This window comes from Loxodonta africana, chromosome 25, assembly GCF_030014295.1.
Source record: "Loxodonta africana isolate mLoxAfr1 chromosome 25, mLoxAfr1.hap2, whole genome shotgun sequence".
NCBI classification, from domain to species: Eukaryota; Metazoa; Chordata; class Mammalia; order Proboscidea; family Elephantidae; genus Loxodonta; species Loxodonta africana.
In genome coordinates this window covers 3,318,064-3,345,809 of record NC_087366.1, presented here as the reverse complement: position 1 = coordinate 3,345,809, position 27,746 = coordinate 3,318,064, and the positions used below count along the sequence as shown (strand labels likewise).

Sequence of the window (27,746 nt, the reverse complement as noted above, 5' to 3'; positions counted from 1 at the left end):
ACTCAGTAATATGAAAATGAATGTAATCTGGATTCATGGCTCCCTTAAGAATAGTTTTATAAGCTTTGTAATAGATTTAAACTATGCTACCTAATTTATGATTCAAGACATTCAGAAGCATTGCTAAGGAGGAAACAGAAGAAAATAAAGTCACAGATGATGTGTTCGTTTAGCATCTCATAAAATGATCCTATCTAATGTTTCCCATTAAAGAATGTAAAATTGTAAGAACATTAGAGAGACCATCTAAATTTAAATTTATATGCACAGTGGCTAGTGACACTGGGTTCAGTGGAAATTGCTTTTTAAATCTATACAAAGATGTTTCGCCAATTTACATTAAAGCAAAATTTAATATGCTCCGGTAGCTGTGATCTAAGCAGATAAAAATAGCTAGTTATATTATTTTTATATGTATTTTAATATATTTCCAGAGATAGAGAATAACTAATCTTATAATAAAAAAAAAAAACCCTGAATTTAGGATCAAGTGATTAGGTTATATCTTCAACCACAAAAGGCCTATGCTCCATAACCTTGAGGAAATCAACTGAGCTTCTCATAAGCTAGTGATAATAATACTTACCCTATTTTTGTTCTTCTGTTTCTGTTGAAAACCCATTAAGCAATCTCTACATATACAATTCAATAACATTGGTTACATTCTTCACGTTGTATCACCATCCTCACTATCTCTCCTTGTATTATTTCACCACCATTGACTCAGTGCCTCATAAACTACTTATCTATGTTTTAGAGTTATTGTTGTCAATTTGATCTCATATTGCTAATTATTTAAAAGAGCACAATGCTTAAGGCTAACATTCTTCACTAATTCAGGTAAATTGTTATTTAGTTTGAAAATGGCTTCAGGGGATTGTTTCAGTTCAAGGTTCAAAAATTTTCTCAGGGTAAGAGATTCGGGAGTTTCCAGCCTCAAGGGGTCCAGTAAGTCTGGGTTATATAAGAAATTTGAAATTCATTTGTACATTTTCCTCCCTTTTATTCAGGATTCATCTATTGATCAAAACAGTAATGGTAGCTGGGCATCATCCAGTTCTTTTGCTTGCCCTGGTTTTCACAACAAAGAAAAAATTATGAGACTCAGTTATACCTGAGAACCCACTCAATTTGCAAGGTATTGCCTATACTTTCAGGGTAGTTACCAAATATAAAAGAGAAAACAAATGGGTAAGCCACACCTTAGTCATCTGCACCATTACTTTGCCTAAATGCTCCATGGTCATAACACCCATTGCCCTAAAATATCTCAAAGTAGGCATACATACCATGATACATGAGTAATAAAATTAAACTAAGCCTTTGTCAGTTACAACTGGCTTGATAAAATGCTCACTCCCAGATAGTTAATAAGACTCAATATAAATTAAAAAAGGGTCTTCAAGGATTGAAACTTATTAGAAAGGAACTATTTAGAGAAGGGGTGATAATTCTTACTGTTTTTCTATTTAAGAGACAGTTTGGCCCATTTTTAAACCTGGAAAGAATGAATGGAGCTTCACGATGGGGTACTACAACCTTAATACCACGGTGCTACACATAAAGGTCTCCATATCCAACAGTATTAAAATTACTGACTCCATCAAATCACCAACAGGTAAATACTTTGCAGTCATAGACTTAGCTAATATGTTCTGTTAAATGTCTATTTCAACAGCCTCATCACCTTTGAAGAGACACAATACACCTTTACTTGGTTACCCATAGATAGCCTCATTCTCCCTGCCACCACAAGCAATCTTTGCAGTCAAGTTCTTTACTGCATCCAACTTTCTACAGGAACACAGGTATGACATTATATTGACGATATCTTCATCCAAGGAAATTCTTTTGACACATTTATTTGGGAAACATACAAACATTTATGAAGGAGCAGAGGAAAAAGTATGTCATTGTCCCACACGAAGCACAAGATCCCACTACTTTGCTAAGATTTCTGGACATTATTTAGTCAGTCAATGGCTGCTCTATTCCCTACGCTATCAAGAAACAACTATTGATCTTATCAGTCCCACAATGTTAAAACAAACCTAATATTTTTTAGGATTTGTTGTTGTTGTTGTTGTTATGGAGGCAGCATATTCCTTGTTTATAAATTTTAGTTAAGCTCATTTATACTGTTACTCACAAATTGTCCCATTTTGAATGATGCCCCCTACAACAAAAAGCTCCAGTATGTTTCCAAATTGTAATACAACATACAAGCACATTAGTAACCTACCAGAGACTCCTTCACTAGAAAGGTTTTAACAACCTCCTCTCATGCCTCCTAGTGGCTCTGAGCCACCCATGGTGGTTAAGTTGTCAATGGATTTCTAGTCCAAAGAACTGTCCTCCTTGGCCCCAAGCTATATGTCATTAGAGCAGCAAATGTTGGTCTCATACTGAACTTTTCTAAAATGAAAGGCTCTCTCAGGCCTCAATCCCGTGACCCTCCATACCAAACTGCCTCCTATGCCTGGGGTCATGAAAGCAGTACCCCACAACGTCAACATGGCTATTGAAGCCTCCTAGCGAAAATGAAAATGATACCTACAGGATGGAGCTAAGCCTGTGCCCTCTAGCATATACCACCTGCAGGAAAGGTGGCCTCCTTGCCCTCGGTCCCTTATCAGGGGCTGGAGGAGGTCTTCCTCTCCTAGATCCCTTGACTACCTGAGAAGCCCCTTGGGACTAAGTTAGCAGCAAAGCAAAAAAATAAAAATAAGAAAAGCTTGTTGCCATCGAGTCAATTCCAACTCAGAGCAACACGATAGGACAGAGTAGAACTGCCCCATGGAGTTTCCAAGGAGCATCTGGTAGATTTGAACTGCCGACCTTTGTGAGTAGCACCTGAACTCTTAACCACTGCACCATCAGGCTCCATATATTCATGGATAGCAGTGTCACCATTACACATGATGGAGCTCACTGAAGAGCTGCTTTTATCCCTCAACCAGGACATCAGTGATAAAGGATGGGATCCAAAGATAGGCACAATTGGCCAAACTTCAAGCAGTCATCTTATCACTGGATGCCCTGGACAATAATAGACCCCATCTGCACATTTTTACAGACTCTTGGGCCATTAACTATGGTATGGCTGTATGGCAGCAACAATTCCTTATCCAAGATGGCCCTCTATGGGATAAAGAAATCCTGGAATCTCTTGTCTCATAAATACCCAAAATACAAATCGAAGTCTCACATGCCTCTACACATATTAAAACTACAATACAAGACCTCATCAAGACACTCCTTATCCCCTTTGGAGTTCTAGGCATCATAATAGTGACGAAGAAGCATATTTCACTTCACCAAAGCACACAACACTGGGCTTCTGAACAAGTCATTCAAGTACTGACTCAGCTTACAGGCCTCATCAAGCATCATAATGGGTTACTTAAATTCAAATTCAATTAAATGAAACAAGGCACATTTCAGTCATCCGTCAAAACATTAAAGATGAATTGTAATAGGAAACCCAAATTGTAATACAGCCTGACTCTACATGTTTGACTACTCCTTCCCTTACTGTCTCCTATCTGGGCAAGTTGGTAAGAGAGCTGGTGCCTCCTCCATTGGCACCAGCCAGAAATTCAAACTACAAATCCCCTGGCTTGTCACAGGAACCCTCAGTCCAGCTCTAGCCCCTAACCACAACAAAAGCCAAGTCAGTTACCCCTCCTTGATCTCTCAAGCCATTTGCAGATTTGCTTGACAGCCCAAGTTGCTATCACCCAAAAGCCTCATTATACCTCTTGGCGTGTGTGAATCATTATCTGTCTTGATATCCAAACAAAATTTTGGGTGGTGTAAACATCCACATGGGTAGAGTGATCAAAACACGTTTCCCCCAAACAACACTCAAATCATTCCTGCAACCATTAGTTCTCAGTATTAAAACATATAAAGAAATAATGCAATACATGGCTCAGCCACTTAAAACCAAAAATTCATTGCTGTTGAGTCAACTCCGACTCATAGTAACCCTATAGGACAGAACAGAACTTGCCCATAGAGTTTCCAAGGAGTGCCTGATGAATCTGAACTGCGGACTTTTTTTTGGTTGGCAGATGTAGCTCTTAACCACTACACCACCAGGGCTTCTCTCAGCCACTTAGGAGCTTTTAATGTATTACGGAAAACAAGGCATTTCCCCATAAACATTTGCCTAAGAATTAAGGGTAAAAAATGATTGTCAAAATTAGTGACAGAGGTAGTACAGATAAAATTGTACAAAGAAAGAATCTGATAATTTGAGCATATTTAAAAGGATGACCTTATGTTGAGAAGGATACCTGGGACTGAGTTCAGTAAATTTTTATTGTGCACATGAGCAAGGCACTGTGCAAGGCATATGAGATACAATAATGAACAAGATAGGCATGGTTTAGAGGTAACAGCTTAATTTCAAGTTTTACATATAATTTCCTCAGTTGGGACACAGTAAGTAGGAGGAAAATGAGAAATTAAGACTATGGGGCTATATGGAAAACATGGAGGGCAAGGAAAGTGTATTTTTCACAGAATGAAATGGGTAATGGGTATTTTAAATTGTTCTCGCCACATTTTTTCCTCTAATATAGGTCCTATAAATAATATCTATTGTTATAGAGACACTGAGGAGAAGAAGAAATAAGAAAAAGTCATTAGTTTATTTAGGAACACAGCATTATCTATGATATAAGCTTCTTTAATATAGGCTATCCGTTCTCCATTCCTGTAAGTATATCATAGAAGTTACTGTTGACTCCGAGAGGTGAATTTCCTAAGTATTAATTTGTAATATTTAAAATTCTTCTATAAAGTATTCATGATTATTTTGAGCTGTGGTATCAGAAATATATTTCAAATATTTATTGAAATTAATTATATCACATTTCACATGGTTCTGCATATGCCATTAACACTTTTTTTTTCTCATGAATCATAAAAATCCACCTCTGTCACTGTGCAGGAACTGAACCATTCCTGAAGCCAACTTGTCAGACATGGATCGGATTGGACAATGGGTTGGAGAGAGAATCTGATGAGGAGCGAGCTACTTGCACCATGTGAACATCTGAGACTATGTTGGCATCTCCTGTCTGGAAGGGAGATGGGAGGGTAGAGGGGGTTAGAAACTGGCAAAATGGTCATGGAAGGAGAGACTGGAAGGAAGGAGTGGGCTGAGTCATTAAAAAAAATGGGAGTATGTAGTAAGGTGTATATAAGTTCATATGTGAGAGACTGACTTGAATTGTAAATTTAAAGCACAATAAAAATTATTTAAAAAAAAATTTCAACCAAAGCAACTTTAACTTTTGATTTACAAGGAAACTAAAAAGAGGTTTTCCACAACCAAGTGATTCTTTTCACGCCTAGAAATAACCAAACGCTAGGCCATATGTTCCTTTTACGCATACACAAAAGTCCATTTCAGGTATATATGTTTGAGTTTTTATGTATTATACGTGCTTATATATGTGTATAAAATATTCTTATGATGGTAACAGCTCTGTCACCTTCACAGTATAATTTTCACTTATCATTTTCCAGAATTACAGAAATGTATTGTCTAAGGTAATGGTTTTGACAACAGGTGTTATATGCAACATAGGGTAGGCCAGTGAGGCTATCACTCCATCACCTCCAGCATATAACAGCCCAGGAGAAAGGATATAGACATAAAGTTTTGAAAAGTTACCCCAGTGATTCTAATATGATCACAGTACCTCCCCTACCGTGCCCAAAACAACTTACACACACACACACACACACACACACATGCACATGCGCAATACCCTTCTCCATCTTAGCATTCGAAGAATGACTTCCCTACAGCATATGACAGTTCTAGATTATGGATACACGGTCCTGCGGAAAGTTTCTATGATAATGACTTAATTAAACAACAGATACAATTTTATAAGATTTGGCAAACATGGAAATTCATTTTCTTATATAAAGAATCTACACGAAATAGTAGTATCTAAGTATTCTGCTGCTTACAGATCACCACTCCCCTTCGAAGACCTGGGTGACAAAGATCAGTTTTACAGGTTTCCATTCACTTCTGATTTTGCAGACTTTAGCAACCATTTGACAAGGAACTGTGATTAAAGGCTTAATTTACTTCCCACGGCAATGCAAAGTGGAATAACGATCTACATGCAATTTAAGATGTTAAGTGGAAAGAAAGCCATAGCTATGTTGTTAAATCAAATAGACTGGATACATCTAAATAGCCTCCTTGAAATAAGCCTGCCAATGAGATTTTCAATAAGTTAAAATAAGTAAATAATGCATTAGGAAATGTTTTCCTAGGGTTGGGCATGAACGTGCTTAAAAATCAGTAAGGCTAGTAAATACAGGATAAAAGAAATACAAAAAAGGTAAGAAAATGATTTGAGAGTAAAATTTTTATAAGTGAGGAAGCAGAAAATTTGGAATGTATTTTAGATTGGTGAATGTATGTGTTCAACTAATATCACAGGTATTTATCCAAATCCCAGGAATATTTATTATGATTTTATTTATAAATTGAAGTGTGTCAATGCAAATATTTTTTCAGGCAGTACCATCCATTCAAAAAGGATGCACCAGTATGTTGAGATAAGGTCTGCTATTCTAAGTACTTTGCCACATAATTACTTGCCATTAACTCAGAACAATTCACTTGACACTATTCTGTTTCTAACGAGTGAATTGATTATCATATGTTCTCTACTTAGTCTTCACTCTGCTGCATGTTGAGAGTAGCCCAATTTCACACACAGCTAGTAAACGGAGGAGGCAAGATTTAAACCCAGATCATTTGGTCCAAGTCCTGTAATCATTTGGTTAGACTAAATAACTGGATGAATGATTCGTAACAGGAACAGGAACATAGTGAGTATCTATAGGCAAATTCATAGAGACAGAAGTTTATTAGTGGTCACCAGGAGCTACGGGGAATGGGAGAAAGGGAGGTATAGCTAAAGAAGTACTACGTTTCTGTTTGGGGTGACGAAAACATTTTGAAATGGATGGTGGTGATGATACAACATGGTGAATGCAAGTAATGTCACGGAATTGTACACTTAAAAATGGTTAAAATGCTAACTTTCTGTTATATATACTTTACCACCATAATGTTTTTAAAGTATATATATATATATATACATATATATATATGATATACATTTATATATATAAACCCATTGCCCTCGAGTTGATTCTGACTCATAGTGACCCTACAGGACAGAGTAGAACTGCCCCATACGGTTTCCAAGGAGCACCTGGTGGATTCAAATGGTCAACCTTTCGTTAGCGGCTGTAGCTCTTAACAACTACACCACCAGGGCTTCCATTTATACATATATATTTATACAGAATATGTATGTTATAAAATATAATATAATATATATTATATATAATTTTAAAAAATACATTTATAGAATTATATATATATATTTAAAGTATAAGTATATACATAAGGGGCCCTGGTGGCACAAAGTTTAAGCGCTTGCCTGTAAACCAAAATGTTGATGGTTCAAACACACCCAGTGGCTCTGTGGGAGAAAGACTTGGCAGTTTGCTCCTGTAAAGCTTACAGCTTAGAAAATCCTACAGATAGTTCTATTCTCTCACATGGGGTCACTATGAGTCAACAACATATATAATATGTATACTATACATATATGGAAACCCTGGTGGCGTAGTGGTTAAATGCTAGGGCTGCTAACCAAAGGGTCGGCAGTTCAAATCCAGCAGGTGCTCCTTGGAAACTCTATGGGGCAGTTCTACTCTGTCCTGTAGGGTCGACTATGAGTCGGAATGGACTTGGCGGCACTGGGTTTTTCTGGGTGGGTATACATATATATACTAAGAATTTTACTTTAATTGTGGTAAATCAATTACATTATATCAACATCACAATATTACCAACGGTCAATGATGACTTCTTCATGTCAAATAAATTAAGGCTATTAAAGAATAAATTCAACATTAGAGTGCTAGAGAAATCCATCACAGATCCTATTGTTCCCATAACCCTCTCTAAGAGGACCAGCCTGCATATGAAGAATACTGATGGCTGTTTCATGTCACATGACCCCCAATCCCCTGTACACCCAGAAGATTTCACTTAAGGTGGGCTGTTCACTAAAGGACAGACAATCCACTACTGGTCAGAGACAAGCTGTTAATATGGATTTTGTGGGTCTCCAGAGGAGGAATGTCACAAGGACCATGACTGAATATGTCAGATTGCTTAGACTATGGTTTAGAAATAGCATCATCCAGAATTAATGTTCAATGGTTAGGCTAGAAAAAAAATGACCTGAATTATAACTGGAGGCACCTCTGTTTTGACCCCAGAATATTTATTCATATATCTAAATAAAATTGATATAAAATTTTAAACATGAAATGAATATAGAGGTCTGTGTACATTAGTGTATGTATACACACACACAGATACATACATTTATATAAACTGATTTTCTCTCATACAATTCCAAGCAGCTTTTATAGATGCTACTCATTTTTTTTTACTCATTTAAGGATAACATCACTTTTTAAGTCATAACTTGAATATGAATATTCTCTTGATCTGTTTCTTGACATATATGTTACTACTGATGGATGGAAAAATAAAAAATGATCAGGTATTATACTAATAATGTCAATTACTATTACTAAAAGTATTACTGCCGCCACTATTAAGAGTATTACCGCATTATTATGTGACAGGCACAGTGCTAAGTGCATTGTATACATTATTTCATTTAATCTTTACAACATTTTTGTGAGGCATGTATTACTACCCCCATTTTACTAAAACTGAGAGCTTCTCCAAGGCCATATTACTATTATGTATGGCAAAGGCAGGTCTGCTGGACTTCAAAGTCTGGGCTACTAACCAGCACACCACATGGCCTTGCATCTATTCTCTACATACCATCTTTTTAATTAAAGCTCTTCCCTCAAACAGCATTTGCTATTAAACAGAGCCCCTGAGCGTCATAATGTATACCATTCATCAAATGTAGAATGAAATGTGTCCCAATGACAATGGCACACACTACCACAATTATCATCAAGTTTCCTCTACACCTCAAAGAAAATATGAACCAATACTCTGGATAACGTTTCAGAATCTCTTGGCACACTGCAGGGATTATTATACCATGTGAAGTAAAACAGTTTCTGAAATTACATCAGTCTGTAACCTACAAACTTTTAGGTCTCATCAACCCATGTACTGAGAATAACCTCAGGGTTCCCCAGTACAGTAGGTGAAGGACTTGTCTTAACTTTTGCCATTTGAAGAGGAAAGGCAAAGTTTTTTCAAATCACCTTAAAAATCACAGTCACATCTTGAAATATCTTTCATTATTAAGATTAATGAGAAAAACATGTTAAAACATAAATACACTTTAGAATTTAGTCTAAAATAGAAATTAACAGAAAAGAGTGATTAGCGCGTTTTCTTTCACGTAAATATTTTTTCCAAAGCATCAATTTCTGCCTTAAATTCTGTTAATATTGGCCTTGAAATTTTGAAAGGACAACTATTAATGATACTGCACAATTCTACTTGTATAAATTATACATTTAAGAAATGAGCCAAGATAACTGACTTTTAGACTTTTTAAATATGCTATGTACATTTCTTTCTCAATGCTAAGATATTTATATATTGATATTCTAAAAAAATCCAAATTTGATTAATATATAAACATTACTGAAGACAAAAAAGGTGAAATTAATTTGCAATTCTATTAGGGAAACACAAATACACTAACTTGAAAATACAGCATTTAGAAGCATTTCAGCTTAATTGATTTTTCTTAAAAAAGAGATTCGAAAGATGGAAATATTGAATTCAGTCTTGATTATCTTTTCCCTTATTATCTCTGAATTCATACATTAAACCATTTGAGAAAAGGGAGACAAACAAAATACTTACTTGTGATGCTATTTCTCGAGGCTGACACAAAGGGAGGGGAAAAAAACACACAAAACACAGTTTAAACAATGACTAAAACATAATACATACACAAAACAACAGGCCACAAGGATAAAATATGACATACATCCAAATAACACTTACAGTCTAATTATGTATTTGATTATTTATCAGGAGGCTTTTCAATAAAAATAGACAAAGCATAGTTATTATTTAAAAGGTTTTTAGAAAGTTGTTCTGTTTAGATTATTTTGGGTGTGTGTGTGTGTGCTAAAATTTCTTTCTAAGATTTGATAGAAAAAGTGGTACGGGTAGAAAAGATTTTTGGATTTTGCATTGACTATGGAATCTAAAACTTGAGGTTCCAAATCAATATACTTATTTTCTTGTAATACTCATCAGTTCTAAAGAACAATAATGTATTTATTTTTAAATATGTAGAAGTGAAATTTTAAACTACATTTTTTTAAAAAATAATTCAAGACTAACTCTATCAATTATTAACCATTGTTACAAAAGTAAGGTATGTATAATAAACATTTTCTTATGAGCTTCTTGAGACTGGTATTCTCAGGATTCTTAACACATGGTCCAATGAAATGAATGTTGTTTGAGTGAACAATGGTGAAGAGGATGGGTAGCCAGAGTTTTGCAACTATTCTATGCTAATTCATACTAAAATAATCTTAATTTAATAATTTTGCCCTTTGTAATAGGTAGGATTTTATTTTAATAATATATTTCAAATGTTACTATATAGTAAAAAGTGAATGATTGAGACTGGGACCAAACCAAACCAAACCAAACCCGTTGCCATCCAGTCGATTCGGACTCATAGCGACCCTGTAGGACAGAGCAGAACTGTCCCGTAGGGTCTCCAAAGGAGCGCCTGGTGGATTCCAACTGCTGACCTTTTGATTAGTAGCCGTGGCACTTAACCACTACGCCACCAGGGTTTCCCTTCAGGGTAACATATTCCATAAATTTATTGTGTATATGTAAAGTGGCTGGTATCTTAATATGCTCTTAAATGATCATTTTCTAGTTTCTTATAAAATTATCATTGGTTATAGTATACTTCAGGCAACTGGGATATTTAATGCACCAGAAAATTGGAGGCCCATAGAGGTCCATTAACCAAAACCTAGTGACAAATATATTTATTCATTCAGAATTTTTCAGATTTTGGATAGATAATACTGTATCATATACTCTATAGAAGTAAATACCCACAGTGGGATCTGGGGTAGTATTTTATAACAAAACACATTAATATTTCTGTAATGAAAAGTATAAATATTCACATTAAATGGAAAAGTAAACACTATATGTAATCTGTGCTGCCCATGCAGGTTGCCTCAAAGGTGGTCCCAGGATATCATGCAAGACTACTAGGCTGAGGGTCCAACCTAGTAGCAGTAATCCCACCATGGGTGCTATGTCCATCCTGTTCGACTGAGTCATACTCACAAGATATTGTGTTAGCAATATTTTATTAGTCACAGAAAGCAAACAACAAACAACAAGAACAGATTCATGGTTAAGTCTGTCCCCTCTGGGGTTGGAAGATTGTCAGGGTGAATTGGAGACTCCTCTACGTGTGCTCCATGTTGCGTGGTAGAAGAGGGACCCCAGAAACCTTTATCTACCCGATTTTATAGTGCAGGGGTCAGGCAACTCGTTTGAGTTAAGCACAGCTTCATATTTTATGGCTTAACAACCTAAGGATAGTTAACAAGTGCCAGCTGGAGTTCCCCTGGGCCTGGATTGAGTTTTTATCTTCCCAACCCTAATGCTTATCTGGGCAGAATGCCAGGCTTCAGGGTGAGCTGTGCTTTTTTCCTGAAGCCTCGGAACACTATCAGGAGGAATGGGGGGAACCATGGCCGCTGGGCTGCCCAAGGACAAACCTTCCATATAATCTCCCTACAGCTCAGGTCACATTTGGCCAACTAACGAATTTAGTGAGCTTTTTGGATTTTAAAATTGTGGACTGAAATGCTGTTTCCCTTTCTCCTTGAGATACCATGAGTCCTTGCCCATGTTATATTTGTTTTTTGAACCAAAAGAATCTAGTGTTTGCAAAAAATCTCTTAAATACACACATATAGATGGTGGTAGAAATTCTTCTGTCATGGTAACATGCAACTAGGTAGAAAGGAGCAGATCCAGCTGTATCCTACTTTCCACAAACTGATTTTCCAGACATTCCGTGCACCTCCACTTTACTCTGTGTAGTGTGTGTGTGTGTGTGTGTGTGTGTGTGTATTCTCCTTATACTAATATAGCCACCCAGAAAACTGTGATAGTGCTCCAGGTCTTTTATCAGTTTTATAGATTTTGATTAATGAATATTCCTTATCATTTGTCTTCTCAAAGATAACTGCTAAAGCGTTCAGTGTGTCCCCTACCCTCACAGCCAAAGCAGTGTTATAACATACAATGACCTTATTTTGTCTACACAGAACATGGGAAGCTATTGAAGATAGGCTAAGAAATGAAGTGGAAGGAAAACCTACATCTGCCTTTTATTTTTTTTTTAAACTCCATGAAAAAAATAAGGAAGACCTAACCCATCGATTAACTCTCTGTCATCCAGTCGATTCTGACTCATAGCGACCCTAAAGGACAGAGTAGAACTGCCCCACGGGGTTTCCAAGGAGTGGCTGGTGGATTCGAACTGCCAACCTTTTGCTTAGCAGCTGTAGCTCTTAACCACTACACCTCCAGGGCTCCAAGGAAGGCCTAAAGTCTTAATATTAGTTTATCTCTACTACACCCTTATATAAAAAATTGGCATTTAATAGAAATTTTTCAAAGAATAAAGTAGAATTTAACACTTAAAAATTAAACTATGAGTGAGTCTAATATCACTAATCTTGCCTGTAAACCTAACAGTTTTTGGTTTTATATGGGGGTGTGCTGCTGGGCAAGTACTAATATTTATGACTTAAATAGTCACAAAGAATTTTATCCTTTTTTTTTTGGGAAAAATAGCATCTCCCATCATCATCTCTCCTCTCTCCCTCTCCCAGGACTCCTCCGATTGTATGTGTTTTAGCTGGGTATGTTGGTCTCTATCTCCCTAACATGCTACTTTGCTATTTCTCAGTTTTTTCAGGTTTTACTTTTATCTATTGATTTCTCACCATGAAAGAAGAGGAAATAATAACCCTTTCCACTTACCACATCAACTCTGTCATCTCCCATCATCTCAAAACAGTTCAAATGTAATTTTGGTTGGACCGAAATTCAGGGCATGTTATAATGAAGTGTAACTTACAAATTGGCTATGTAGGAAGCATGGTTAGTACTCATTTCCAAAAAACAACAACAAAAAATTTTTTTATCATGGTGATGTTATATTCCTAGAGTTAATCATTCTCACTTTATTAACTGCTTAATTTAATATATCTTATTGTTATTAGCTTTCTTCAAGTTGGCCCCTGACTCATGGGGCTCCCATGCACAATGGAATAAAATGCTGCCTGTCCTGTATCATTTCCATGATTGATTGTGGCTTGGACTGTTGTGATCTGTAGGGTTTTCATTAGCTGATTTTTGGTAGTAGATTGCCAGGCCTTTCTTAGTCTGTGTTAGTCTGGATATATACTTTTCCATAATTCATTCGAAACACTTTGTGAATTGTCTAATTTCGCTCTCTCTCTTTTTCTTTTTCCTTAAGCTCATTCCCTCCAACCCAGTGTCTCGTAACCACTAATAAACTTTGGTCTCTATGCATTTGTCTGTTCTAGATATTTCATACAAGTGGGCTCATGCAATATTTGTCCTTTTGCATCTGACTTATTTCACTCAGCATAATGTTTTCAAAGTTCATCCATATCATAGGATGAGTCAGAACTTCACATCTCTTTATGGGTGAATACTATTCCACTGTACAAGTCAGAATCGACTCGATGACGATGGTTTTTTTTTTGGAATATATATACCACACTTTGTTTTTGATCTTTTGATTGGCACTAGAGTTGTTTCTATCTTTTGGGTGTTGTAAACAGTGCTGCAATGAACACTGGTGTACAAGTATCTGTTTGAGTCGTTGCTTTCAAGTCTTTTGGGTGTATACCTAGGAGTGGAATTGCTGGATCATATGATAATTCTGTGTTTAACTTTCTGAGGAATCTAATCTCTTTTTAAGACATTGAGATGTTTCAGGAATTCTATAGATTTCATCTTCCTGAAGAAATCCCTCTGGAGTCTTCTGACTGTCTCTAATTTGCACTGGCTGCCCTTCAGGCCTGGTGGTCCTTTCAGCGCCACCCTGGGAATTCCTTTGGCCTCATTCTCGTGTTGATTCCTTCTTTCCTAGGGTATTCTCTCATTTTGGTGGGAGTCATTTCCTTAGAAAGCAAGCATGAGAAGTACATTTGTGGAGAATATGCATATATAGAATATGTTTTATTCTACTTTTACTCTGGTTTGATAGTTTTGACAAATCATAGAACCCTAGTTTCAAAATAATATTCCTTCAGAATTTTGAGGTCTTTGTTCCATTGTCTTCTGGCTTGCAATGTTGCTATTGAGAAATCCCAAGCAATACTTTGGATGGGATCCATACCTCAACCTTCTCCCCAAACCCACTGTAAGCTTTTAGTATCATGTCCTTTCTTTCAGAGTTCTGAAATTTTATGATAAGATGCTTCAGCAAATCTATTTTAATCCACTATGCTGAGTATTTGGTGACCCTTCCCATTTGGAAACTAACACCTTATATTGAATTATTAGACCAATATTTCATTCCTTCCATTTTGCTATCTCCTTTTTCCAAAAATTTTGCAATTCAGATCTTAGACCTCTTGGACCAGTTTAACTTTGTTTTGTTCACTATTTTCCATGTTTTGAATTTTTGTCCTAATTTATCAGTGATTCCTTCAACTTTATGTTATAAACTTTTAAGTTTTTCATTTCTGAAATGTTATTTTTGATTTCTAAGAGTTCTTTTTTATTCTCTGAATATTCCTTTAAAAATAGCTTCTTGTTTATCTTTTATTTTTGCAATATTTTTTCTTTTTATTATATTAACTATAGATTATAATTAAGTATATACTAATTAAAGCTTATAACTCTAATACATATTTAACATATAAAACTCATCGATTTTAAATGTATAATTTAATAATGAGTTGTATAACTATCACCATAAATCAGTTTTAGGATACTTCTGTTACCCCAGTAAGTACCCTCCCTCGTGTCCACTCTGTTAATCTCCATTTCTGTCCCCTACCTCTACCACACTGGGTGGTGTGGCGGTTAAAGCACTCGATTGTTAACCAAAAGGTTGGCAGTTTGAACCCAACAGTTACTCTGCAGGAGATGTGGCATTCTACTTCTGTAAAAGATATACAGCCTTGGAAATCCTGTGGGGCAGTTCTGCTCTGTCCAGTAGGATCCCTGTGAGTTGGAATTGACTAGACAGCAGCAGGCTTGCTTTTGGTTTTGGCCTCTGCCTTAGTCTCACTAATCATTCTCTCTTTGTATCTTTGCCTTTCTAGGCATTTCATAGAAACATAAGCAGACAATATGTGGCCCCTTGTGTCTGACTTCTTTCATTTAGTATAATGTTTTTGAGGTTCATCCAAGTCTCACCATGTATCAATGGTCCTTTTTCGTTGCTGTATAGTATTCCCTATTATGGCTATCTCACATTTTGCCCATTCATTCACCAGTTGATGAACATTTCAGTTCTTTACAATTTTTGGCTATTTCAAATAATGCTGCTTAACAACGTTACATGTAAGTCTTCATGTGGGTATATTTTCACTTATCTTGGGTAGATATCGAGGACTGGAAGTTTGTGTTTATTTTTTTAATTTAATTTTCTTCTCTTTTGATGGTTTCTAATTTTTTGCATCACTTTTTTCCCGTCTTGTTTGTTTGTTTGGGCATTTGTACCAACGTTCTTCAGAATGCACATTTTTTGTCGTTTTCTCAAACTTACTAGCAGCGGACTAATAAACCAAAAGCTCTGAGTGTGGTTTCTTGATTACAAGTTTCCTGGTGACCTGGCTCTACTGCTGAACCGGAGAGTCTCCTAAGCCAGTATCTTTAGGTCTTGCTACTTAGATCGGTCAGATTTCCTAGAGAAAACTCTTCCAATCTGCTGATGAAGAGTAAAGTAGACAGAATACACATTTTCACGTAACCAACCCCCTGATTTCCTGCAGCAGTATATCGACAGGGAGCTGCCAGAGATTCAGGCTGGTTTCAGAAGAGGAGGTGGAACCAGGGATATCACTGCTGATGCAGATGGATCCTGGCTGAAAGCAGAGAATACCAGAAGGATGTTTACCTGTGTTTTACTGACTATGCAAAGGCATTCAACTGTGTGGATCATAACAAATTACAGATAACATTGTGAAGAATGGGAATTCCAGAACACTTAATTGTGCTCATGAGGATCCTTTACATAGATCAAGAGGCAGTAGTTCAGACAGAACAAGGGGATACTGATTGGTTTCAAGTCAGGAAAGGTGTGCGTCAGGGTTGTATTCTTTCACCATACCTATTCAATCTGTATGCTGAGCAAATAACACGAGAAGCCGGACTATATGAAGAAAAACGGGGCATCAGGATTGGAGGAAGACTCATTAACAACCTGTGTTATGTCGATGATACAACCCTGCTTGCTGAAAGTGAAGAGGACTTGAAGCACTTACTAATGAAGATAAAAGACCACAGTCTTCAGTATGGACTACACCTTAAGATAAAGAAAACAAAAATCCTCACAACTGGACCAATGAGCAACATCATGATAAACGGAGAAAAGATTGAAGTTGTCAAGGATTTCATTATACTTGGATCCACAATCAACAGCCATGGAAGCAGCAGTCGAGAAATCAAAAGACTCATTGTATTGGCCAAATCTGCTGCAAAGGACCTCTTTAAAGTGTTGAAGAGCAACGATGTCACCTTGAAGACTAAGGCGCGTCTGACCCAAGCCATGGTATTTTCAATCGCATCACATGCATGTGAAAGCTGGAAAATGAGTAAAGAAGACTGAAGAAGAATTGACGCCTTTGAATTGTGGTGTTGGCGAAGAATATTGAATATACCATGGACTGCCAAAAGAATGAACAAATCTGTCTTAGAAGAAGTACAACCAGAATGCTCCTTAGAAGCAAGGATGGTAAGACTGCATCTTACATACTTTGGACATGTTGTCAGGAAGGATCAGTCCCTGGAGAAGGACATCTTCCTTGGTAGAGTACATGGTCAGCGGAAGAAAGGAAGACCCTCAATGAGGTGGACTGACACAGTGGCTGCAACAATGAGCTCAAGCATAACAACGATTGTAGGGATGGCTGAGGACCGGGTGGTGTTTTGTTCTGTTGTGCATAGGGTTGCTATGAGTCAGAGCCGACTCGATGGCACCTAATAACAACTATAACAACAACTGCTGCCCTCAGCTGTGTCTACTGCCCTCCAGTCCACAGATGGTGTGTGTGCCTTTTTCATAGAATAAACTTCCAACCTTGGCCACTGTGGAGCGAGGGACAAGCACACGGCTGTATGGACTGAGAGAATGGGGATCTGACAAGAATATGTCAGGTGTTTTAATTCAAATTGGAGCCGTTGTGGTGCAGTGGTTAAGCTGCTAACCTAAAGGTCAGCATTTCAAACCCACCATCCACTCTGCAGGAGAAAGATGAGGCAATCTGCTTCCATAAAGATTACAGCTTTGGAAAGCCTATGGGGGCAGTTCTACTCTGTCCTATAGGGTTGCTATGAATCAGAATCAACTTGATGGCACTGGATTTTTTTCAAATCTAATTAGTGAATGACATTTCTACTTCTTGAAATCTAGTGTCATTCTAATCAAATAAGAAAAAATTGGCTTCTTGGCAAAGATGAATTGCTGAACTTCTCTTGAATCATATGATACATACGAGAGACTGTGGAAGGTATGTGCTAATTTTTCATTTAATTGGATTTATTAAATGCTTATCCTCTGTTTTTAAGTCATTAGAATAAAAATAATGTTTTTCCTCTTAACCCCAACCCAATGCCTTTACTGAGTTAAGATTTTGTTTGATGCCTCCTCTTTCTTTTAAATAGAAAACTGATTTAAGAGATACTCAATTCAGTGATATTTTTGCATCTTGCAAAGATGCAAATTGAAGACACAGTTCATCATATTACCTAACATCTCTTAAATAAGGGAGCACAGAATACATCTATTTTTTTAACAAGAGACCAGGAAAACAAATCTTTTTCAGGAAGAACTTGTATCTTTTCAAATATGACACTAATTACTACATAACATAGTTTCATTTTTGCTTTATTTGCCAGGAAATTAACAGTTGAATTCAAGGCTCAACTGTAGCAGCAGTTCATTTTAGATTGTAGAATATAGTAAATTCTCTGCTTCTATTTTTATTAATATGTTTTGTTATAAAAATTCTTGAAGGTCCTGTTTTTATATTTAATTAAGTTACATCAAATATTTTTTGCAATAGTGTATGTATATATCATATATATATATAAAATGGGTATATAATATATATAATCCAAACCCATTGCCATGAGTTGATTCCGACTCATAATGACCATATAGTGACCCTACAGGACAAGAGAACAAAAATCTACTCTGTTACTCAAACCTCCAACTTTTTGATTAGCAGCCAAATACACTGACCGTTTGCACCACCCAAGGACACCATACTTTTTATAAAGTCCTTCTTTTCTATAAATAGGTTAGCTAATTTTATTACCATCTGGCTTAATGATTCCACGTATTATTACAATGCTAAGACGGATTTGAGTCTCATCCCCATTGCCGTCGAGTCAATTCTGACTGATAGAAATCCTATAGGACAAAATAGAACTGCCCCACAGGATTTCCAAGAGTGTAATATGTACGGAAGCAGACTGCCACATTTTTCTTCCATGGAGTGGCTGGTGGCTTTCAAACCACTAACCCTTCAGTTAGCAGCTAAGTGCCTAACCGCCACACCACCAGGGTTCCTTGAGCCTTGTTATTGAAGTAATTTTAGATAAGACCAAAAAAAAAAAAAAAAAAGGAGATGGATAACCAAAATTCAAATAATTTTGGGGTAAATGATTAAGAAAAATACTTCAATACAATTATTTATATGAAAGAATTTTATAGATACTGATAGGATAGTGCATTTGTCCAAATTTTTACGGCATAAGACTTTAATTTTAAAAAGTGATATTTTACTAAAAACATATGAATACTCAGGAACATAGACCTACGTGACATGACCAGATCAAAATTTTCAGATGTATGCAGCCATTAGAAATTCTGTTTCATAGTAGGAGACTCTACTTTGCTTTTAAATTTACTGAGCTTTTCTCTGAGAAAGTCTGGCAGTGCTCTTGGCCTCAGAGTGGTCTTCAATCTTGAGATTGAGAAATGTGAATTTCAATTTTTATTAACTACTCTCAGCTTTACTTCTTTTCAAATGCTAATGTATGGAGTTAGAGAGTGTATTAGAAAGCTACCTTGCTTGATTTATGTATCAGAACCTCAAGGTTTACCTTGAATTAATTTGTTTCCTGACAATCATCTGGAAACGGCAAATCCTAGGTCTAATCTACAAAAGGCATCCAAAAACCAAAGTCCACAAACTCTGAAATAGTCCCTTAGTGCAAAATCTTTTGCAAAGCTCTGACACGGTTTATAACACAAATAGTTATAATTTTTTTTTGTTTCTCTGACTTAACTCTGTATGTTCAGAACAGCATTAGTTTTCATTTTCTACTACATTATTTCAAAAATCCTTTAATTTCCAAGTTTATGAATGGCTGCATTTAATCGATTTAAATGTCACAGCAGAAATAGTTTGGTATTTCCAAACCTCAGATGCAGCAAGTTTCTGAGACTCAGTCCTGTAGATTCCGATGGGGACATCTCCTGTAGAAGAACACAACTTCTGATAAAGTCTGGCATAAGTTCTGATCCATAAGTCATCCTCAGTGATTTTCATCTGTAATGTGTATGAATTATTTACATATTAAACTTTTTAGCAAAGGAAAACCCAGTGGTTATTTTTTATTTCTTAAAGGCAAAAGCTATCAGTATTTTGAAATCTCAAAATGACATTTCCTAAGAGCTTATCCTTTTTTTTTTTTTTATGTATTAAACATATTTACTGCACTCCACCTCAGTTTATTCCTGTGGTTCACTCAAACTTAAGAAAACCAAGTACTCAATTTGTGGCAATAGGGCACTGTATGAGTTGCATATCAATAGGGAACAGGGAACTGGTAATTGATTGGGTGATGCTGGAAAACACATGGAGAATCTTTTGAATGTTGCAATAACTGAAGACTGCTACTGGTAGTCAGTAGGCAACAGATGCTAAAATCTTAAAATTCAAGAGACTCCAGCACAAAGAAGAAGAAAGATGTATAGTAACTTGGGCACCGGGCCAAAGGCAGGAGACATGAGTTCTAATCCCTTTTTGCTACACAAGAATTTGAATTGTTAGCAAGTCATTTAATTACATGCACTTAGGAACAGTACATTTAGCTACAAAACAATGGGGTTAAGTTGGCTGATCTGTTTTCTTGGACAGTATGGCAGTCTCTGAACATGTCAATTTCAAACCGCAAGATAGATAAAGTGCTGGTTCAGAATTTTTTACAGGATGGCTATTTCTTATGATTATTAATTTAAAATGAAATTTTCCCTGAAAAAATTAAAGTAAAACTAAAACTCAAATGCTAATTTTTGGACATACATTAGAAAAAATATACAACATAAAAGAGTTAGCCAAGTACTATGAGGGTGGATTTCAGAGTCTTCTATCATAACAATCTTCTAATCCAGAGATTATTAACTTACAGAACAAAGAAACCCTGAGCCTGGTATGGTGTCCAGTCCCAACAGAAGTCTGGTGATAGAAATCATGTAATCCTTCACAAAAGACTGCAATATAAACAGAATATTTATTTATTATGTGTATAAAGTCCATATATAACTTCTAGAATTGTGAGCACCTTAACCCCCTGCTGTTGAGTGCATTCTGACTCATAGTGACCCCATAGGGTTTCCGAGGCTGTAAATCTCTACGGAAGCAGACTACCACATCTTTCTCCCGAGGACCTCCTGGGGGTTTCAAACTGTCAGCCTTTAGGTTAGCAGTCAATTGCTTTGACCACGGTGCCTAAGAGGCTCCTTGTGAGCCTAATAGCATACAATAACCTTAAGTATGTCAGAAAATTCTAGAAAATAATTATTCCTCTTATTTCCTTATGAAAAGCTTAACCATCGGTGTTTATTTAGTACACTGACAAAACAGATTTTATTTCCTTTTTTATTGTGCTTAATGACCTATTACCAGACTGGTAAAATTTATTGTATGCTATTTTTTTTTTTTATTAGTTGTAGTAAAAACATTTTTAGATTTTTTTAGTAACACAAAACTATGAGTTGAAATAAAATGGTGCTGGTTATATAAACTTAAAATTTTTAAAATAAATTTGGAATGAAATATATCAACCAGTTTTGTTTTTTTAATTTAGAATTAAGCTTTATGTTAGTAATTTTTAATTATTTAATAATATCTAAATATTAATAGTACATTTTAAAATACTTTGATAGGAAATTATAAAAATATTTTTGTTATAACACATAAAACACATTTGGATATGTTAATAGAGTACTATTCAAGTTAGAATACAAACTTAACATTTCAAATTTCTTCAATTCTTATCTCTGAATGAAAAAAAGTTTCCAATGAATACAAGTTGTACCACTGCATAACAATTATTTAACACACTGTATGAAAAAAATTTTTTTTTCTTTTATGAAATGACTACCCTGAGTGAGATCTTTAACTGTTAAAAAATGAAAAATTTATACTATAAATATAGTTGTTTTACTTAGGAAATACTTTTAAAAATGTTATTCCTTTTAAATAAATCTACTAGATTAGTTTGTTGCTTACTAGTTCACAGGTAGTTCTTGCGTTATGAATGTCCAACTTACGGACAACTTGTACTTAAGAATGGACTGCCATAAAGCCTATAATATTAAAAATTTGAGTTAAATACAACGGTTCATAATAACAAACTCAAGCATTGCTTTGTGATGCTCATGAAAACACTGTGTAGTTTGGTAGCGTTTCTTAACCACTGTGCCACCAGGGCCCCTTTATATACATAAAACCAAAAAGCAGATTGCCATGGAGTCAATTCCAACCCATAGCAACCCTAGAGGACAGAGCAGAACTGCCCCATAGTGTTTCCAAGGAGTGGCTGGTGGATTCAAACCATCGACCTTTTGGTTAGCAGCCGAGCTCTTAACGACTGCACCACCAGGCCCCTTTACATACACAGAAAGGTAAAATATACACTATATACTAAGATAAACATTTGACTAACTGACACTAAATAAGAACCATAAGTACCTGTTCCAATTTAGCTACAAATTCGACTTAAAGATTGACTTAGGAAAGGATCTTGTTCATAACCCAGGGACTGACTATTTTACTGACAGCTAGTCTACTTTACTGGGTCAGCTACCAAAAGCAGAGAATAAGGAGAAGAGTCTATTTCTTTTTATCAGGCCAAAGAAGTGAAATTTAGTCTTGGGAGGAGTTGAGACATGCACCTTTAAAGACCATCAATCAACTGCATTTGTGAACCAGTGTGTGCTAAAGGGAAAACCTGGCAGTACAGTGGTTAAGAGGAGTTATGGTTGCTAACCAAAAGGTTGGTAGTTTGAATCCACCAGGTGCTCCTTGGAAACTCTATGGGACAGTTCTACTCTGTCCTATAGGGTTGCTGAGTCGGAATTGACTCCATGGCCATGAGTTTGGTGTTTAGGTTTTCGTTGCTAAAGAAGAACAATTTTAAAACAAAATTCTCCTGCACATGAAAACAGCATTTTCTAAAATAAAGAAGATAAAGTATCCATGGAAGAGAAGATTTGGCAAATGACTAAATGATTTTAGAGCCAGAAGTGGTAATACAGCCAATTTGTTTACTGTAGTGGTCACTAACACATTGCTCATCCAGTGGCCATTTGTCTTATAACTTAATTAGGGCATAGCCAAGAACCAGAAGTGAGTCAAAAGATGCAAACAACAGCCCACACTGGTATCGTGAAATCGAGGCATTAAACCCCATGAAATTTACTCACAGAAGAATATTTTTCATTTCCATTCATTGTCTATATTTTATTTTATAATCTGGTTTCCAGCTCTACAAAGATGTGAAAGGAAATTATTTCCTAGATTTTACTAATTCTGAGTCCTCTAAAAAAATCTAGCTAGGTTATTTTAAACAACAAGTCAACAAACTGAGTTATGAGTTTTAAGCCACAAAACTTTTTAATGAAATAAGATATAACTCAATGATATAGAAAGTAATACAAAACATTACAAACAGAAAGAGTAAGTGTTGTATTGTGAGATTTTTGCTTTAGTTATACACATATACATACACATATGTGTGAAGTGTGTTTTGGATTATAATGCAAAATGTAATTTTATTCTATGACTATTTAAGAGTCTTGAAAACTGCTATTCTAGCTTACTTTTTCTGAGGTAGTTTCAGAAAACAGAGTTTTCTATATTTCTAAGATAAAATGTGAGGCAAAAATGGAGAGGAAGAAATAACTACTGCTTTCCACATCTACGGAACAATTTTGCTTTTACTTACCTTATGCATTAAACTTCCCTATGATATTTCATATAAACATGTGATGTTCTTGTTGTTATTGCTAGCTGCCACTCAGCTGGTCCTGACTCATAGTGACTTCAGGGAGAACAAGATTGGGTCACTGTGTTTCATAGGGTTTTCGCTGGCTGATTTTTCAGAAGTAAGCCTTTCTTCCTAGTCTGTCTTAGTTTGGAAGTGCTGCTGAAATCTATTCAGCAACACGCACGCTTCCAGGGACAGATGGATGGTAGCTGCACTGAAGGTCCATTAGTCAGCAATCAAACCTGGGTCTCCACTTTGAAAGGCAAAAATTCTACCACTAAACTACCACTGTCCCCTAAACATAGGACAGTATTCTCACACTTAATCGTTTGCACACCCCAGGGACTCCAAGTATAAGATCCTACGGTTAAAATCTGAAAACCAGTGGTGTATAATAATACCCAAACATTTTACTGCTATTGATGTGTCTTCAGTTTCAACACTATTTTTCAAACAATCCTGCCCCTCCAGTACTCCCTTTAAGATATCACAAGTACCTGTGTGGGGTAATGGTGCTTACAGGTGGGGCCTTACTTCCTGAAGTGCCCAGATACAGTGTCTGGAAACTTTAAGGCAAATAAGAATGTTTATTCTTCTTTGCTGTGTTTGTTTCTGCATTCATGTGGCATCAGCAGACGGTTATTGACATTGCCAGAGGCATACCCATGGGCAGAATTAGCCCAAGGCCAGTAAGAAAAAGCTTTAGCTATCTTTAGAAGCAAAAAAAAAAAAAAAAACCCTGCAAAGAAGGGCCTGGTAGATTTGAACTGCTGACCTTTTGATTAGCAGCCATAGCTCTTAACCATTAAGCCACGAGGGTCTTTAGAAGAAGGTGTATAAAATATATAATCAAAAGGTGAATAGTCATAATAAAATACTTAAATGCTCAATTTGCAATTAAAGTTAAATAATTTAAATATTTTCAGTAAAAAAAAAAAGCCTTTTTTTCTTTTATTGAAAATATTTAGAGATTGGCTGATTACTTGAATCCGAAAACATGAAATATTACTTCCATTTAGATTCCAGCAGGGTTAAATGTATTAAATATATTTGTGCAAAAGAACATCTTTATGAGCTTCTTAGGTATAATAAAATTACAATTTTAACTTTGTCATTCAGGAGTAAACTAAATAGTTCTTAGTTGTAAAATCCTTTTTCATATTTTTCTAAAGTAGGCAATATTGTCCAATGCTTAAAGTGGCCTTGGTTTATCAGTTTATTGACATCAATTTGTTATTTTATTTCAAACCAGAAAAAAACCTATAAGGTATGCTGTCTTTTTTTTTTAATCAAGCAATTTTTCCTAGCTTTTTTTTCTTTTCTTAAATCTAGTAACATTATTAGAATAGCATGCAGAGTGTATTAAAGTGTCAGAATAAACACTGCTGGACACTGGCACCAAAGAATTCCTATAAAAATGTCCATAGACTATTCTAAGAAACAATGCTTTTTTACCAAATGTTTCATAGGAATGTTTATGTCATTAAATAAACGGAATAAAATACTGAATTATGTCTAGAACTGATTTTCAACTTAACAGCCCCGTGGGAAATACTAGATGAATTCTTCATTTAAATATACTTTTTTCAATTTATAAATATACATACATTAGACAGAAAGAGAAAAGTATTGCATACCTGATATAAAAGTGTGTCCAACATGCTGATGCTAAACACCCTCCCAGCAGCAAAAGGCAGTCGAAACATAAAGGCCAAATTAGAACCTCTCTCCCGTTCTTTCTGCTCAGACATTCAAGACAGAAAAATTTGTAAGTATTCTATATTTTTTGTGTTTCTGTCAACTTAAACACTTCTGATAGATGTGAGAAAAAGATATTTTCATCATATGGTACTTAGCTATGAATGTGCCATTACTTCACTTATATTTGGGTTTTTAAAAAAATTCCTTTAGTTTTTAGAACCAAGTTTCCTTAATCAATTAAAAACAAAACAAAAAAAAACCCACTGCCATGCAGTCGATTCCAACTCAAAACGACCCTATAGACAGAGTAAAACTGCCCCATATAGTTTCCAAGGAGCGCCTGGTGGATTCAAACTGCCGACCTCTTGGTTAGCAGTTGTAGCACTTAAACCACTACACCACCAGGGTTTCCTAATCAATTAATACACCCAGTATTTCATAGTTTAAAAAGGTTCATCCTTTCATATGATGAACACTTACTGACTTTTCATACATGATTCATGAAAAGGGTTTAGATGACATAAAAGAAGCAAATACAATAAAATTATTTAATCAAATGTAAAAAAAAAACTCGAGTCATTTAAATGTATCATATATAACACCTAGAGAATTTGCTTTTAAATATTCTCATATGTGAGGACACACACACGCACACACAAAAGGCAGATAGGAGCCATCACATCCAGTAGTTTCTAGCTGTTATCTTAGTTTTCATTTCTTCATCTGCCTTTAAGTTGTGCCAGCCACACCAATCTGCAATTAAGTGTCCATAAATTAGGGGAAAAAACTGCATTTGTGTGTATACAAACGTGAGTGTGTTACGGTGTATGGGGATTTCTTTTTTAAAAATTCCATTGCTATTATCTTGCCTTAATAAATGAAGGCATGAGAAAAACGAAACCAAACCCATTGCTGTCGAGTCGAATCTGACTCATAGCAACCATATAGGCATGAGAGTAAATATGAAATTTGGGTGTGGCTGGAAGGAGTTTCTTAAGAATACAAGTAAGCCTTGAACCTGTCAACAATCAGTGACCATACACATGTGCTAGTTTCCTTTGTTGCTGAATTTTCTTTACTAGGAAAAATAGATTAACTAAGCAAATAAGAAATCAGCCCTCACTTTTTATCGAGGAAACAGTAGAAATAAGCCTGTATATCTAATGTAGCAAATTTGAAGGATATGAAAAGAAGGATAGTCTCCTAATCTCCCAATGTGAAGAATGGGTGGGGGTGAGTAGTAAAGAAAAAAAGAGTCTTGGAGATAAACTAGGGCTGCTGCTATCCCTTATTTTGATGATATATGTGACTCCTGGGCTTCTTCAGGGACACAAAGATGAGGTCGGGGCTCAGCAGAAGCCAGTAAGGCAAGAGGAGTTACCTGCGTCACTTCTATAATGTCTATGTGGCTAAGAAAAATGTTCAGACCATGAATATTCTCGCTTGAGATGTAAGGAGAAAGGAAATGGAAAGGGAGGCAAGTGGAGCCCCTATTTTCATCTATGTCCATTCCATAATCATAATATCATAATTTACAAGCTAATATAATTAGTTAGCCTAGTTGTCAACAGTGCTTAATTTGAACAGCCCCTGTAGGTGGCTTGGAGACTACCAGAATTCAGCTGTTTTTATCACAGGGATAGGTAGGCTTTCCTCTGAATTTGGTGCCAGATCTAGTTCTTAAGGTGTGGCAAATATCCTGAAGAAGTCAAAACCATTGTATCTTAAGGCCAAGTATCCAGAATAAAATGTTAAGGTCCCTCAGAATTTGAGTTTCAGGATCAGTCAAGGGCCAGGTAGTGAACACAGAGATTGTTGAGTTTTCTCATGGATTATCCTTGATGGCCCAACTGTTTCTGGACAAGATTTTATAAGCCGAGGGCCCTCTCCTCCCTTTATTGTTTTGCTTTTCTAGCCAATTAGGGGCAGCGGACACATTGTTGCTGTCGTTGTTGTTAGGTGCCAAAGAGTCAGTTCCAAATCACAGTGACCCTATGCATAACAGAATAAAACACTGCCTGGTCCTGTGCCATCCCCACAATAGTTGCCATAATTGAGTCCACTGTGTCAATACACCTCTTTGAGGGTCTTTCTCTCTTTTGCTGACTTTCTACTTTACCAAGCATGATGCCCTTCTCCGGAGACTGGTCCCTCCAGACAACATGTCCAAAATATGTGAAATGAAGTTTCACCATCCTTGCTTCTAAGAAGCATTCTGGCTGTACTTCTTCCAAGACAGATTCATTTGTTCTTCTGAGAGTCCATGGTATATTCAATATTCTTCGCCAACCCCATAATTCAAAGGCATCAATTCTTCTTTGGTCTTCCTTACTCATTGTCCAGCTTTCACATGCATATAGATGATTGAAAATATCACAGCTTGGATCAGGTGCACCTCATCTTTGCTTTTTAACAC

At 36.1% G+C, this 27,746-nt stretch overlaps 1 protein-coding gene across 2 annotated transcripts in view; it reads right to left on the bottom strand.

Annotated features, from left to right (window-relative positions):
• The window catches only part of KCNT2 (potassium sodium-activated channel subfamily T member 2), a 562,388-nt gene that overhangs the window by 55,802 nt on the left and 478,840 nt on the right, over positions 1-27,746 (bottom strand). Inside the window, exons 22-25 of one of the 2 annotated variants that reach the window (XM_023549164.2) lie at positions 25,267-25,368; positions 20,766-20,849; positions 19,777-19,905; positions 9,938-9,958 (exon numbers count right to left, since the gene is read on the bottom strand). In XM_023549164.2, the coding sequence (XP_023404932.1) occupies positions 9,938-9,958; positions 19,777-19,905; positions 20,766-20,849; positions 25,267-25,368 (336 nt within the window). The remainder of the gene's footprint in view (positions 1-9,937; positions 9,959-19,776; positions 19,906-20,765; positions 20,850-25,266; positions 25,369-27,746) is intronic. The other variant, XM_064276485.1, reaches the window with a different exon arrangement.